Source organism: Tribolium castaneum, chromosome 3 (assembly GCF_031307605.1).
Source record: "Tribolium castaneum strain GA2 chromosome 3, icTriCast1.1, whole genome shotgun sequence".
NCBI lineage: Eukaryota > Metazoa > Arthropoda > Insecta > Coleoptera > Tenebrionidae > Tribolium > Tribolium castaneum.
Genome location: NC_087396.1, coordinates 24,653,394 through 24,666,342, shown reverse-complemented (window position 1 = coordinate 24,666,342; position 12,949 = coordinate 24,653,394). Strand labels below are relative to the sequence as shown.

General features: G+C 35.2%; 2 protein-coding genes and 1 non-coding gene across 4 annotated transcripts; 2 read left to right on the top strand and 1 right to left on the bottom strand.

The window, feature by feature from the left end:
* Positions 1 to 10: 10 nt before the first annotated feature.
* sel (seele) lies at positions 11 to 938 on the bottom strand. The gene is made up of 3 exons (XM_008197000.3): positions 638 to 938; positions 258 to 580; positions 11 to 205 (listed from the first exon to the last, which is right to left on the bottom strand). Exons 1-3 carry the CDS (start codon positions 720 to 722, stop codon positions 74 to 76), a joined length of 540 nt encoding a protein of 179 aa, XP_008195222.1. The 5' UTR covers positions 723 to 938; the 3' UTR covers positions 11 to 73.
* A 952-nt stretch (positions 939 to 1,890) lies between these two features.
* On the top strand, positions 1,891 to 12,108 carry Sin3A. 2 transcript variants are annotated; one of them, XM_015981169.2, is made up of 9 exons: positions 1,891 to 2,477; positions 2,558 to 2,693; positions 4,945 to 6,035; positions 7,601 to 8,083; positions 8,292 to 8,737; positions 8,803 to 9,467; positions 10,295 to 10,479; positions 10,538 to 11,593; positions 11,812 to 12,108. In XM_015981169.2, exons 3-9 carry the CDS (start codon positions 4,965 to 4,967, stop codon positions 12,052 to 12,054), a joined length of 4,149 nt encoding a protein of 1,382 aa, XP_015836655.1. In that variant the 5' UTR covers positions 1,891 to 2,477; positions 2,558 to 2,693; positions 4,945 to 4,964; the 3' UTR covers positions 12,055 to 12,108. The 2 variants fall into 2 exon arrangements, with proteins under 2 accessions (XP_015836655.1, XP_008195221.1); XM_008196999.3 differs by lacking the exon at positions 2,558 to 2,693 and having other exon boundaries at positions 1,892 to 2,477.
* On the top strand, positions 8,107 to 8,172 carry Mir3860 (microRNA mir-3860). Its single transcript, NR_038704.1, has one exon. It is a non-coding gene; the product is annotated as a microRNA mir-3860 (primary transcript).
* Positions 12,109 to 12,949: the final 841 nt, after the last annotated feature.

Genomic DNA, 12,949 nt, shown 5'->3' with positions numbered 1-12,949 from the left:
GAAAAGGCCATTTCATTTTGATTTTTTATTAAAAGAATAAATATGTTAACATGGAAGCCTTAACTAGCATAAATCACAATTCTTCATTAATTTTCTTCCCACAAATGGCCGATTCTTCAACACACACCTTTTTGTCTACGTCCTCTGTTCCACTTTGGAAGTGTTTGATAATATTTTCTTCCATTTCTTCCATAATGCCCTCACACTAAAACGAATAAATCAGTCCAGCCGAATACCTAAAATAACGAGAAACATACGTAATATTTCAAACTTTTGTTTAAATCGTCATCTTGAATTAAATTCACTTCAGACATGTCGTTATTCATTTTCCCATCTTCGGTAATTAATTTCAACAAAGTTAAAGTTCCGTTCGATTTCCACGTCGCCCTTACATAATCGTCCATTTTCGTACAAATATCTTCGATCATTTCGGATAAATGAACCTCAGACTTGGCTTGAGAAACTGATTTGTGTCGATAATTGCCATCAGAGTCCAGTCTATAACCCCCAACGTCGACGGTTTTGGTTGGATCGATTTTATTCACAGCTTTGTGTAATTCGTCTAAACTAACTTTACAAACTGGAAATCATCACTAATTACAAAACACCATTACAACAAAAATCATTCATTCTTTACCTAAACACCTCAACTCTTGAGCATCAATTTTTTGTGCTTTTGTGTTGTAAAAAAAGAGTGTTACTAGAACTAGCGTTATTTTCATCTTATTGTCAGAACAATTTTGCACTTTTTCGGAATAAACTGGCAAGAATAATATTTTCGCGGCTCGCTTTCTTCAAAATAAAACTGGTTGACGTTCATAATTTTCTAATGACACGTTTCTACCTTCTGATTGGCTAAATTGGGCTTATGCTGATAGTGATGGCTGATAGTATTTGCTCCAATGGTATTTCCCGTAATGAAAATTATTTGAACCGAAAATCTTTCACAGTTATAATCCCGTGGTTTTTATAATGTAAAATTAAATCGATAAAATACATAACCAAACGGTCCAATAATACAGTTAGTTTTTGTAAGAATTATCTAATTGGGAATAATAATTGGATTAATTTGGGTTGAATTCTAACTAATTGGATGTTTCTGTTTTTTACGGTAATTTTTTACAAGTTTATCAGAAGTGTATTGGAGCCGTTTTGACTCGGAGCACAAACGTGACCCCATTTTCTTCAATTATTTATTGTCTGTCATAGAATAGAAGCACTGATTGAAGTGGGCAACCCAAAATACAATAAACCAAGTGAATTTATTTTTTTTTCAACTCTTATCTTTCTCAAAAAGCTCAAAAGCTCTTAAATATTAGCATATGGTATTTGTTTCAAGTTTCAGATTGCTACATAATTTTTTAAATGGAATTTATGACCTGTTTTAAATTTCCAATGTTCTCCATGCATCACTGTGTGTGTGTGTGTGTGTGTTTTTTTTTGATGTTTTGAATCCAAAAATGTGATTTTCAACTATTTTTATACACTCACTTCAGTTATTATTATTTTTTTAATTTTTCATTGTGGTTCTTATTGCCGAAGAGAGTGACTAAATTAATAATTAGTAATTAAAATGTGTCTTCTTGAGGTGTGTGTTATGCAGTAATGTTCACTGGATGTATATTCAACATAAAGTGGATTTATGAATTAATTGCATAGACAAGTTTTTTACTTGTTTTCAGATTTTTATTTAATTTTATATTTTTTATTAGCCTCTGCAGCCACGTAATCATTGGCACGAATACTTTTAGAAATTGTTTAGTTGATTAATTTCTTGTAGGTATAATTATTTTTAATAGTAATAAAAATGTTTAGGTGTAGTTTATTAATAATAATTAATAGACACAAAAAGAGTTTGAATCTTGATGTCCGGCTTAATAAGATTAATAACAGTCAGAGGTCAGTTTAAAACTTTTACATCTGCTACACGCTCAACTAATCCGAAAATGGGCACTACATTGTTCTTTGGCGGGTATTTTTAAAAATCGATAACAGCGCCACTGTTCTCTTCACATTGAACTATCAGAGCAAGCATCAAACAAACCTTTTACGGATCAGACAATTGATTCGAGGGGCGGTCGCTAGTATCCGAAACTGAAAAAATCCACAATATGACTAAAGTGTAATTTTTCTGGAATTGGGAGCTCATCCTGTGGCACGTCGTAATGTTTGTGTGTAGGTTTTGTGCATTTTGGTGATCAAAAACTTGAAAAATTTGAAAGTGGGCAAAGCGACCAACCACCCGAAATTGATGGACTCGTCCAAACAAGCTCGGAGATTTGAAGCAGCCAGTCAGTCGACAATCGGTCATCGTTTCGGGTGGTTCGGAACAGAATGTGTCAGAATTTTCTTTTGATGAATTCTAGTGTTTTCCAATTATTTCCCAGTGAAATCAGCGCGGATCGGTTGCAATTGTACGGTGCATCCCCGGCACCAGTCCGCACGGAAGCGCTTTCCGCGAAAGAGGCTTTTGTAAGGTGAGTGACATATTTTTAACTTTTCACATTGACACAAGTGTTGTGTAATTGCAATTCCCAATTCGGCGCCGCTTTTCCAGCATTTCCCATGGTTTTTCCGCGATTTCGGCGTCGGCGTTCCAAAATTAGCCTCCGTCGCGGGGGCCGGCACTCTCCCTCCGTGGAAATTTCGTCGGCCTGGCAACGCTTTTCCGCCGAAAATCTGCCGACCTTTCGGTAATTACGAAATTTCGATGCAACATTTTGTATTTGTTTACTGACAAAGAGTCGCGTCCGATTTTCGGCTTTATGCACTTTCGTGTTTGGGTCGCTTCGGTCGCAGCGCCTCGCACGTCCGGTTCCCTGCCCTTCCACTCGCCTATCGATTCCTTCATTGGCCAATCGCGAGCCTAGCTTGCTAGATCGCGGGAGCGAAGTCGACACGCAACGTTGCCACTGCCACAAATTACTCATGCACAAAGGTGTGGCAACGTTGCCACAACACAAATGCCGAAAAATGGCCACCAGAAACCGACACGTGACGAGATTTTTATGCGGGCTTTCTAAAACTTTGACGCGCGCCTTTTCAAGGTCATCCGTGAAAGTTGATTTACTGTTTGCATAAATGGTTTAGGGTATGGACTATTTATTTGGTTATCTCACGAGTGCCAAAATGATAAGAATTGTTACCCTGAGTTTTGTTTTGTTTTTTTTTCCGGGGAGAAATACCGACGCCATTATTGTCCGGAATGACGCGATAAGTAACTGCGTAGCAGTTCGTATAAACGCTACCGGTTTTGTTTATGCCAGAAATAAATAAGTGGGCGTGTCGTTTTGCGGATCAGCTGAATTGAAAATGTTCAACATGGGATCGAGAAATGTTCCATGAACGTTGTTGCCGATATTGTTGCAAATTTTCCTCGAATCTTATATTAAAACTTTAAAAATATCAGTGGTTTTGACTATGATGGACGAAATGTTGTTGGATTTTGTTTACGTAACATGTTATTTTGAGGTTATGTCGAAATAAAGTCATCATTTTGCTCTCCTAGCTTGTAAAAAACAGTATGGTCAAATTACATTTTTAAAAGCTTTTTTACATGTTTATTTCCACAAATTATTTTTTTGTCAAATACTAGTTTAGATTTTTGTTTTTACGATTTTTAGTAATTCTTGAATAACATTTTCGTGCTGGAATGAACATGTTTATATAAAATTTCAGAGGTAAGACGAGGGAAATAATTTGATAATTATTCAATCTGTAGGACGTGTTTCATAAGAGTAGTCTGTGCGAATTTTATTAAAACTGTAATTATGTGTCACATTGTGCTCTACTTTAATATTATTCATTTATCTACCAAATAAATAGGTAGTAAAATTATTTAAATTAGAGTTTGTCTCTGTTTTTAATTTAGGTATTATTATGTATGTTTTAAATTATAACGTTATAATAATTACTAACGGTGTATATTTATTTATTTGTAAGAAAAAGGTCAGAGATAATTACAAAAACTGATCTGACAGTAATAACATGCAGAAATAATGTTTGTACAGCGGTGGATAGAGGATAAAAATGGCAAATTGTTAAAAATTAATTTACATAATCACAATTATAGGTATTGGAAAATGAAAATTGGTTTTACATGTAATAAAAAATGTAATTTCTATTGGAAACCAATTTATAATGGAATGTTAAATAAAATGCTTACCGGTTATTATCATGGGTTATATATTTTTTGTCTAAAAAACATTGTATTTTTTCACGGAAATACAATATTCATAATATCTTCTGAAATTATTAATTAAACAAAAGGTAGGTAATTGTTAGGAATTCGATTAATGTAATAAAATAGCAGCATATCATGACACGAACACGTTTTTCTTAATCTTATCACAAAAGTGTAATAATATCAACCAGATGTCTCTCAACTCGAAAAGTGAAAAGTTTAATTGCCGTGATTTGTAATTATAAACTAATCAAATGGAAGTCTTCACACGTGTGTTAAAAAATGAAACTTGGTTAAATCACATTTAAAAAAAAACACAAATTTCGAAGAGACGTAAACCGTCACACTTGTTCAAACGAGTTTTAACCCAGCTCTTCAGTCTTTTCATAGAACAAAAATTAACGCCCATTATCAGCGTAATTGATTACGTTATGCGCATTAGCCCCTATCGAGCAATAATAACAGACGTCCCATTATTAAATGATGGCGACGTGTAAACATCTTTCGTATTATTTCACGAAAAACTTTAACATAATATGTAATAAAGGTTTTAAGAAAATACACATGATTTGACTACAGATTTTTTCATCGTCCGTGAGTGCGGTATTTCATTATCTTTCAAAATTCGTGTTTTGGTCGGTAATTCAGACATTTTTTTTTAATTTCGATAAAATTTCGTTAGTTATTGTATTTAAAATGAGTAACATTAAACAAAAATTATTTTCATCCACTTATTAATAGTTTTTTGTGTAAATTTTCAGCCGCCTCGATGTAATTTGAAATGAAACGGCTTCGAGTGGATGAGACGCTGAAAGAAGGAAGTGTGTCTCCAGCGACAGCTGCTCTCTACAGCGTTAATCAGCAGCAGCACCAGCAGCAGCAATCAACGACGACCTCGTCGTCGTCAACATTGTCCTACTCGAGTGCTAGTAACGTAAAAGTGGTCAGTGAAGGAATGCAGTCGGGACTTTATCCGCCGCCTCCGGTGAGTTACGGCGCGATGCCAACGGCGACTGCGCCCCACTCCGGCAAAGCTTCCGCAGCAATGCAACCTTTATCCGTCGGTGGCGGCGGCGGCGGCGGCGGTGGTGGTGGCGGCGGCGGCCATACTCAATTACGCACCAGTGCCGGTTCATCACCACCCACCGCCCCTCCTATCCAAGAAATGCAACAGCAATCTCAACAACAATCACCTGGCAGCAACTTCCAACGTTTAAAAGTCGAAGACGCCCTCTCCTATCTCGACCTGGTCAAATATAAATTCGGTTCCAAGCCTCAAGTGTACAACGACTTTTTGGACATTATGAAAGAGTTTAAGAGTCAAAGTATTGACACCCCAGGTGTTATCCAACGCGTATCAAACTTATTCAAAGGTTTTCCCGATCTGATTGTTGGTTTTAATACGTTTTTACCGCCCGGTTATAAGATTGAAGTACAGAAAAGTGATCAGGGATATGCATTTCAAGTCTCTGTGAGTATGCCAAGTCCGACGGGAAATATGCCCTCTGATCCTCAACAACAGAAGATGATTATGAGGGGTTCCGGAACGATCAACATGTCGAATTCGGCGTCGGTGTTGAACACGCTACCACCATGTCAGCCACTATCGTTGACGCAGCACATACCTACGGTTCAGGCTCAAACGGCCGCACCGGCAATACCACCACCCCCAGTGCCTGTACATCATTCAACGTCAAGTTACGGCACTGGAGCGCCGACCTACAACAACTCGTCGATGACACTGGCGGCGGCGCAAGTCGCCGTGAGTCAAGCGCTGCAAGGACACACGGATACGCCGCAGAATCAGCCGGTGCAATTCAATCATGCCATTAATTACGTTAATAAGATTAAGGTAATTTCGTGTTTTTAAATTTTTTTTCTTTTAAACACTCGTAGCCATTTAGAGATCAAAATTAGGCTAAAGAAAAAAATTCGTTCCAATTATTGGATTTGATAATATTAACGAAACAAAAAAAAAGATGGACTTGTATAATATTACCCCCGTTATCAATTACGTGTTCTACAAAATAATGACATTATATCTGTTTTCTTTAATTTGAATTAATAACTAAAAAAGTATTAATAATTTTGATGCTTGTTTTTTATCCGATTTAATTTGATTTGATTTTAATCCAAACATTAACCCAGGAGGCTTTAATTGCCTACGATCAACAGAGTGAGATAATTTTTATTGCCTTCTTGTGTTACACATTAAAAAAACGCATAGTCGTAACCCAAAAAATATTCACTTTCAATTCTTTCACTGTTATTAAACAATAATAAACAAAAATTAAAAATGAGTTTTGTAGAAATCAAATCATCAATTGTTTCTTCATAATTTACTGCTTGTTGCTTAACTGATAAATTGATAATAAAATCTGCGACAACCAAATTGGTTTATGGTTCATCCATTAACGAAAGAAACTTGGCTTACATACTGATTTGTATCGGATGCCGTAAATAAACAGCTTTAACTGGGGCTAGCAAAATAGATCGGCACAAGGTGATAAAAAAATGAATTTTATCTTTTTTTTGTCTCCGAAAATGGATTAAAAATTCCTTATATATTCGTAATAAGAGTACCAAAGTCAAATTGGAATTACGCAAAAGTTTAGAAAAGGAAACAGGAAAAGTACTAGAGAGAAAATAGTGCTCACTTACAATTTGTTCCTTAACTTTTTACACCAAAGTTTTCAATTATTATGGCTTACTAGGAATGTTTTCTGCTGTCGAACCATAATTTTCGTAAATGTTCAAGATCAAAAAAAAAATTTCAACGTTGTAATGATATTCATTTGAAATTAAAAATTAATTTAATTTTAGTGTTTTTTTTTATTTTGTGTTGACCAATTGTTCGCTGCGGTTAATGCAATGGTTCTTTTATTGGTGTGGCTTATTCATGCATTCTGTGGTTCTTAATCAAGCAGACTTGAAGATGGACGCAATGAATGATATGAATGGAAAATGACGTTATGGTTATGAAAAATTAAGTTTGATATTTTACCATTTAATGAATATGGTCAGTCATGCTTGTATTAATGATGAAGTAGTATTACAAAATTTTCATCAGTAAAAGTACAAAATTTTGTACATAGTTTGGTGTTTTTGTAAAAAAAATGGCATTATTTACCTTAACTGTTGTGCGAGCGAAGACCATTTTTTTGTCTACTCGTATTAGTGCGTACTTTAATAGTTTAACAACGGTGTCAAAAACAAAAAAACACAAGACTATGATTGTTTGCAATTTTGTAAATTCAAACCACGAACTATTTTAACAACTATTTTAAATGTTACATTCAAGATCTCTGAGATTGTGTAACAAAATAATGATGTTAAATGGGGTTATCGCTTGTGAACATTTTTCTATGAAATAAAAATGATACTTTTTTACAACTAACATATTTTTCCTCGTTTCAGAATCGATTCCAAGACCAGCCAGAAAAATACAAACGATTCTTGGACATTTTACATATATACCAAAAAGAGCAGCGCACAATGAAAGAATCTTCAGGCGGTGGTTCGGGTGGCAAACACTTAACCGAACAAGAAGTCTACAGTCAAGTAGCAAAACTTTTTGAAAATCAGAGCGATCTTTTGGCTGAATTTGGTCAATTCTTACCTGATGCAACGAGTCATATTAATCCGGCACCGATTTCGGATCATTCCGTCGTCAAAAAACCACCAACTAAACAACCTTACAGAGAGAATATCATGGATAGACCTTCACACAAGCCGAGTCATCATATTTCGGGACAATTGAAACGTTCACCTACTTATACTCCAATGATGCATAGAGATGCACCACCGCCGAAAAAACATAAAATGTCATCATGTCGGGATGTGACATTAGCCGAGGCGGGAAAATATGGGACATTAAACGATTATGCCTTTTTTGATAAGGTAAGAGTTGTGTATTGAATTCGTAGTAGCACTGGACGATCTAAACATGTCTTCTTTAATGAAGTTGTGTAAAGGAAACAGTGCAAAATTGAAGCAAGTTAGAGTGAAGGGTGTTTGTAATCTGTAGACATTCCTTCTCATTACCGTGCAACATTTTTTTTATTATTGTATTTATGTACTAATCTGATATGGTTTTATTTGTTGGTAGGTGCGAAAAGCGGTACGCACCCAAGAAGTCTACAATAATTTCCTGCGCTGTTTGATACTCTTCAATCAGGAGATAATCTCAAAAAGTGAATTAATAATGGTCGTGACTCCATTTTTGGGTAAATTCCCCGAATTGATGCGATGGTTTCGTGAATTTCTTGGTCAGAACGAAGTTGAACCGATGCCTTACAACGCCACACGAACTGAACGACCGCAAGGCGAAACAGCACTTGAAATCGATCTGACCACTGCGAAACGTCTAGGTGCGAGTTATTGCGTCATTCCACCGTCACAGGAAGGTCTCACTTGTTCGGGTCGAACTCAGTTGTGCAAGGAAGTTTTGAATGACCAATGGGTGTCATTTCCAACGTGGTCGGAAGATAGTACCTTTGTTAGTTCGCGAAAGACACAATATGAAGAGTACATGTACAGGTGTGAAGATGAAAGGTGAGCGAATTTATTGTTTATTTATTTTTTCACTTGCGTACTTAATTTTACTTTTTGTATTTTAGGTTCGAGCTGGACGTTGTGATCGAAACCAACGCTTCAACAATTCGTGTTCTCGAAGGTGTAAACAAGAAAATGAGTCGTATGAATGCAGAAGACGTTGCCAAATATCGTCTGGACGACTGTCTTGGTGGTTCATCTCCTACATTGCATCAACGCGCCTTGAAACGAATCTACGGTGATAAAGCACAAGATATAATTGATGGCCTGAAACGAAATCCTCAAACTGCTGTTCCGGTCGTTTTGCGACGACTCAAAGCGAAAGAAGAGGAATGGAGAGAAGCTCAAAAAGGTTTTAATAAGATATGGAGGGAACAGAACGAAAAATACTACTTAAAGAGTTTGGATCATCAAGGGATCAATTTCAAACAGACTGATGTTAAAGCGTTGCGATCAAAGAGTTTGTTTAATGAAATCGAGACGTTGTTTGATGAAAGACACGAACAGAATGAAGAAGGTGCCGAGCCAGTGGTTGGACCACATTTAGTATTGCCCTACAAGGATAGGACGATTTTGGATGATGCTGCGAATCTATTGATTCATCATGTTAAAAGACAGACCGGAATACAGAAAGGGGAGAAGAGGAGAATTAAGCATTTATTGAGACAATTTTTGCCAGAGTTGTTTTTCCATCCGAAGCAGCAGTTGACGGACGACGAACGTGATGACGGTGAGTGGTTTTAACTTTTATTTAAAAAAAATCTTAATTTTTATAACTTTTAAAAAACCTAATACCCACTCATAGTTGTCTGTTGAAGAAAACCTGAATATAAGACGGATAGAAAAAGAAAAAATATTGTTTGTCTTTTTTAAAACATATTCGAGTTGGAAGTGTTAAAATATCAAGAGCTATTTTTATTATTTGCGAATTATTGAGTCATTTAAATACCACCAGCAAAAATTTCAAATTAAAAACAAGTTGTAGCGTTCAGTGACACATGATGACGTAGGTCTGTACTTGACGTATCGATAATATAATGATTTGTAATACTAGAAATATGAGTGTTACAAATAATGAAAATTTATGTACATAAAGGCGGGTTAGTAATGAATGTCCTTGACCCACAGACGTTAATTTGTAATGTTGATACCCATTTCATAAAACACTTTCAAAGCGTTAATATACTCACAGTTTGTTTTAATAAAAGTAAAAGTTGAATAAATTTGTAAGGTAAATTTTTTCTTTGTATAAAATTGTTGCTACTATTTTTTGATTTATTATCAAGGAGGTTCTTAACTAAAGTTTAGTTAAGGATGATTAGGGATTTCGTTTTAGGTTGATTAAGTTTTAAGATATTTGGTCTACGAGTTTTGTTGTAGTTTTGAAGATGTGTAAAAAAAGGCTAGTGAAAAATCATTATATCTATTATTGTTTATTTATTATTCTTAAATATCGCAAGGTAATGTGATCGTTTAAAGCAAAAATTAATAAAAATTGTCACTTTTTATGAATATGAATTAAATTGTATTACCTATAAACGAATTGCTTTATTGCAGATGAAAAAGAGGATGGTGACGACAGCCCGATAAGCAGTCCCACTGGGAACAACTCTAAAGGTAAAAGCGAATCAAGTCCAGGAAAATCTCCCGGAAGATTGGACGGAGAAGTTGAAGTAAAAACAGATCCTGATTGTAAAGACGAAGACATCAAAGTTCCTTTACATGCTCAAGTTTCAGATCCGGTAAGCTTAACATCACTAAAAAAAAATTATTCTATAGGTTTTTTTTTCATTGTTACAGGATGAAGCTTATACTCTATTCATGGCCAATAATAATTGGTACATATTCCTTCGCCTTCATGCTGTTTTATGCGAACGTTTGGCGAAAATCTACGAACGTGCTGTAATTCTGGCAGCTGAAGAAGCAAAATCTCGAACAGGTCGTAAAGAAAGTACAGCCGTTGCACTTCGATTGAAACCAAAGCCTCAGATTGAAGTTGAAGATTATTACGTTGCATTTTTGGATATGGTTAAAAATCTCTTGGATGGTAATATGGACGCTAATACTTACGAAGATACTCTTCGAGAAATGTTCGGTATTCATGCTTATATTGCGTTCACTTTGGATAAAGTGGTTTCGTATGCGGTTCGTCAACTTCAGCACTGTGTGACTGAACGAACTGCAATTGCTTGCACTGATTTATTTGTCAAGGAACAAAAACGTGGAGCTACCGGAGGATCATGTTCTACAGCGCACAAAAGAGCTCATCTAGAGATGGCGTATCAAAGGCTAGGCGAAAAAGCTGTACAAGACGAGAATTGTTTCAAGATCTATATCTATAAGAAGGATTGTAGGATGACTATTGAGTTGCTTGATACGGATTCAGAGGATCCGAAAAAGGTTGAAGATACGAAAAAGTGGAGTTCGTATAAAGAGTGTTACGCGGATATAACACATGTGGACAATAAACCGCGTTCGCCGGTCTATTTAAATCGGAATTTAAGGTTGTATAAAAAACGTATGGGGCTTCATAATAAAACGTCATCGGTGGTGGAAAAAAAGAATAAACAACAAAGGGAAGAGAACGACGAACAAAAGAAGAATCAAGATGAAGAGAACAAAAAGACAAATAGGGCAACGACCGACGAAGCGGACAATAAATTTGCAATGTTGGAGGAGTTGGAGAGGAAGTTTAGCGAATGTCCTTTGCCTGAAAGAAATCAAACGGAACATCCGGGATATGAAGTTTCGGATGAAACGCAATGTAAATTTAATTCACAGGATCCGAAAATTATGTTTACGGTTAACAAGGATAGTTACTTGTATAAAATAAGTGCCTTTTCGAGAGCGAGAAAGGTAAGTTTTCAAAAATTAACATACTTTTACAAACGATTCAGAACCTTTTAAAAGTTTTTTTTATTTTTATTTCGGAATTTTCAAATTCTAAAAACAATTTGATAACTTTCTTTTCATTACTTTACGTTGGTAAAACTTTGATTATCTTTACATTTTTTATGTAAATGAAGTCATTTTAAAAGTAATGCTTTGGTAATTTGTGTCATTGTTTGTTTCAGAGTCATCCTGCGATAACGAAACGCTTGTCATGTAAATTTCGCGCGTGGCTGAAACATTGGGCAAGTGAGAACGTTAGTGACGTGCAACATAAACAGTGTACCGATTGGTTGATGGGTCGCGGCGAAAATGTCGTACCTAACCGAACACGGGTGCTAACAGACAATGATCTTTCACGAACTCCTTATGTACCATACAACAGATACAGAGTCGAAAGGCTGAACGAAGATGTTACTGCTACGTGATGTTGACGATGAATCAATCAATAAATTAGCATTCATATATTTCTCTTCCTGAAATTGTTGTTTTTTTTTTAATTTTTTGTGCCTGTAGTGTTTTTCTTTGTTTAAGTCCTCTTGAGTTGAATTTCGTGGCGCGTTGTTTTCTTTTTTAAGTTTAATGTTGTGTTTGCGCACAATCGTTTTTATGTTGTGAAATTATTTATTGATTTATTTATAACGTTAAACATGCCCTCGAAGTGATACTTTTTTATGTAAGTTAAGAACTAAACGTACTTGTTTTTTATGCAAAATTTTCCCACCTACAATAAAAGATTATAGGTATGTGGTGTTTTAGTTTAAAAATTTATCAGTAGTGCAATAGTCGTTTTTAAACTAAAACATTTTAGCCTGTTGCAGGTCTTTTATTATAGTACAAAAAATAGGTTATGTTTTTTGTATTGCTCTTATACGTTTTTTTTTTTTTTTTCATAAATTATTGATTTCCTGTTATGGTTCTTTGTTAACCGAATCATTTTTTAACACTAATGTTGACATATCCTTGGTGAAGTTTTGTTGTGTAATTGAATTACGACTCGCCTGATTTTGGTTGGCAATAAAGTGCTTCCAAAGATTTGATATGGGCAGTCGAAAACTTAGCAACTAAGTCATAAAAATATATATTTTTGTACACAGAGATATGTCAGCATGATCCGCATCGCCATCCAGTTTGTATATATTAAAAATGAAAAGAAAAATAACCAAACATTTTTCAATAGTATAAAACATTCCATTTTATACGATCACTTCTTCACTTGTCCATGTATTTATTAAAGTTTGGTTATTTTTCCAACTTCTCACTTTTAATTATTGTAAATTTTAAGTGTATAGGATTAAAAGTGGGAGTAATATGTACACAATT

What these genes read in the sequence shown, in the direction of transcription:
- Sin3A (XM_015981169.2), top strand. Translation starts at nt 4,965, where the DNA reads ATGAAACGGCTTCGAGTGGATGAGACGCTGAAAGAAGGAAGTGTGTCT. An exon ending in ATTATGCCTTTTTTGATAAG is followed by an intron (nt 8,084 to 8,291) that starts GTAAGAGTTGTG and finishes ATTTGTTGGTAG; the next exon opens with GTGCGAAAAGCGGTACGCAC. An exon ending in GGACGACGAACGTGATGACG is followed by an intron (nt 9,468 to 10,294) that starts GTGAGTGGTTTT and finishes GCTTTATTGCAG; the next exon opens with ATGAAAAAGAGGATGGTGAC.
- sel (XM_008197000.3), bottom strand. Translation starts at nt 722, where the DNA reads ATGAAAATAACGCTAGTTCTAGTAACACTCTTTTTTTACAACACAAAA. An exon ending in TCAAGAGTTGAGGTGTTTAG is followed by an intron (nt 581 to 637) that starts GTAAAGAATGAA and finishes GATGATTTCCAG; the next exon opens with TTTGTAAAGTTAGTTTAGAC. An exon ending in ACAAAAGTTTGAAATATTAC is followed by an intron (nt 206 to 257) that starts GTATGTTTCTCG and finishes TATTCGTTTTAG; the next exon opens with TGTGAGGGCATTATGGAAGA.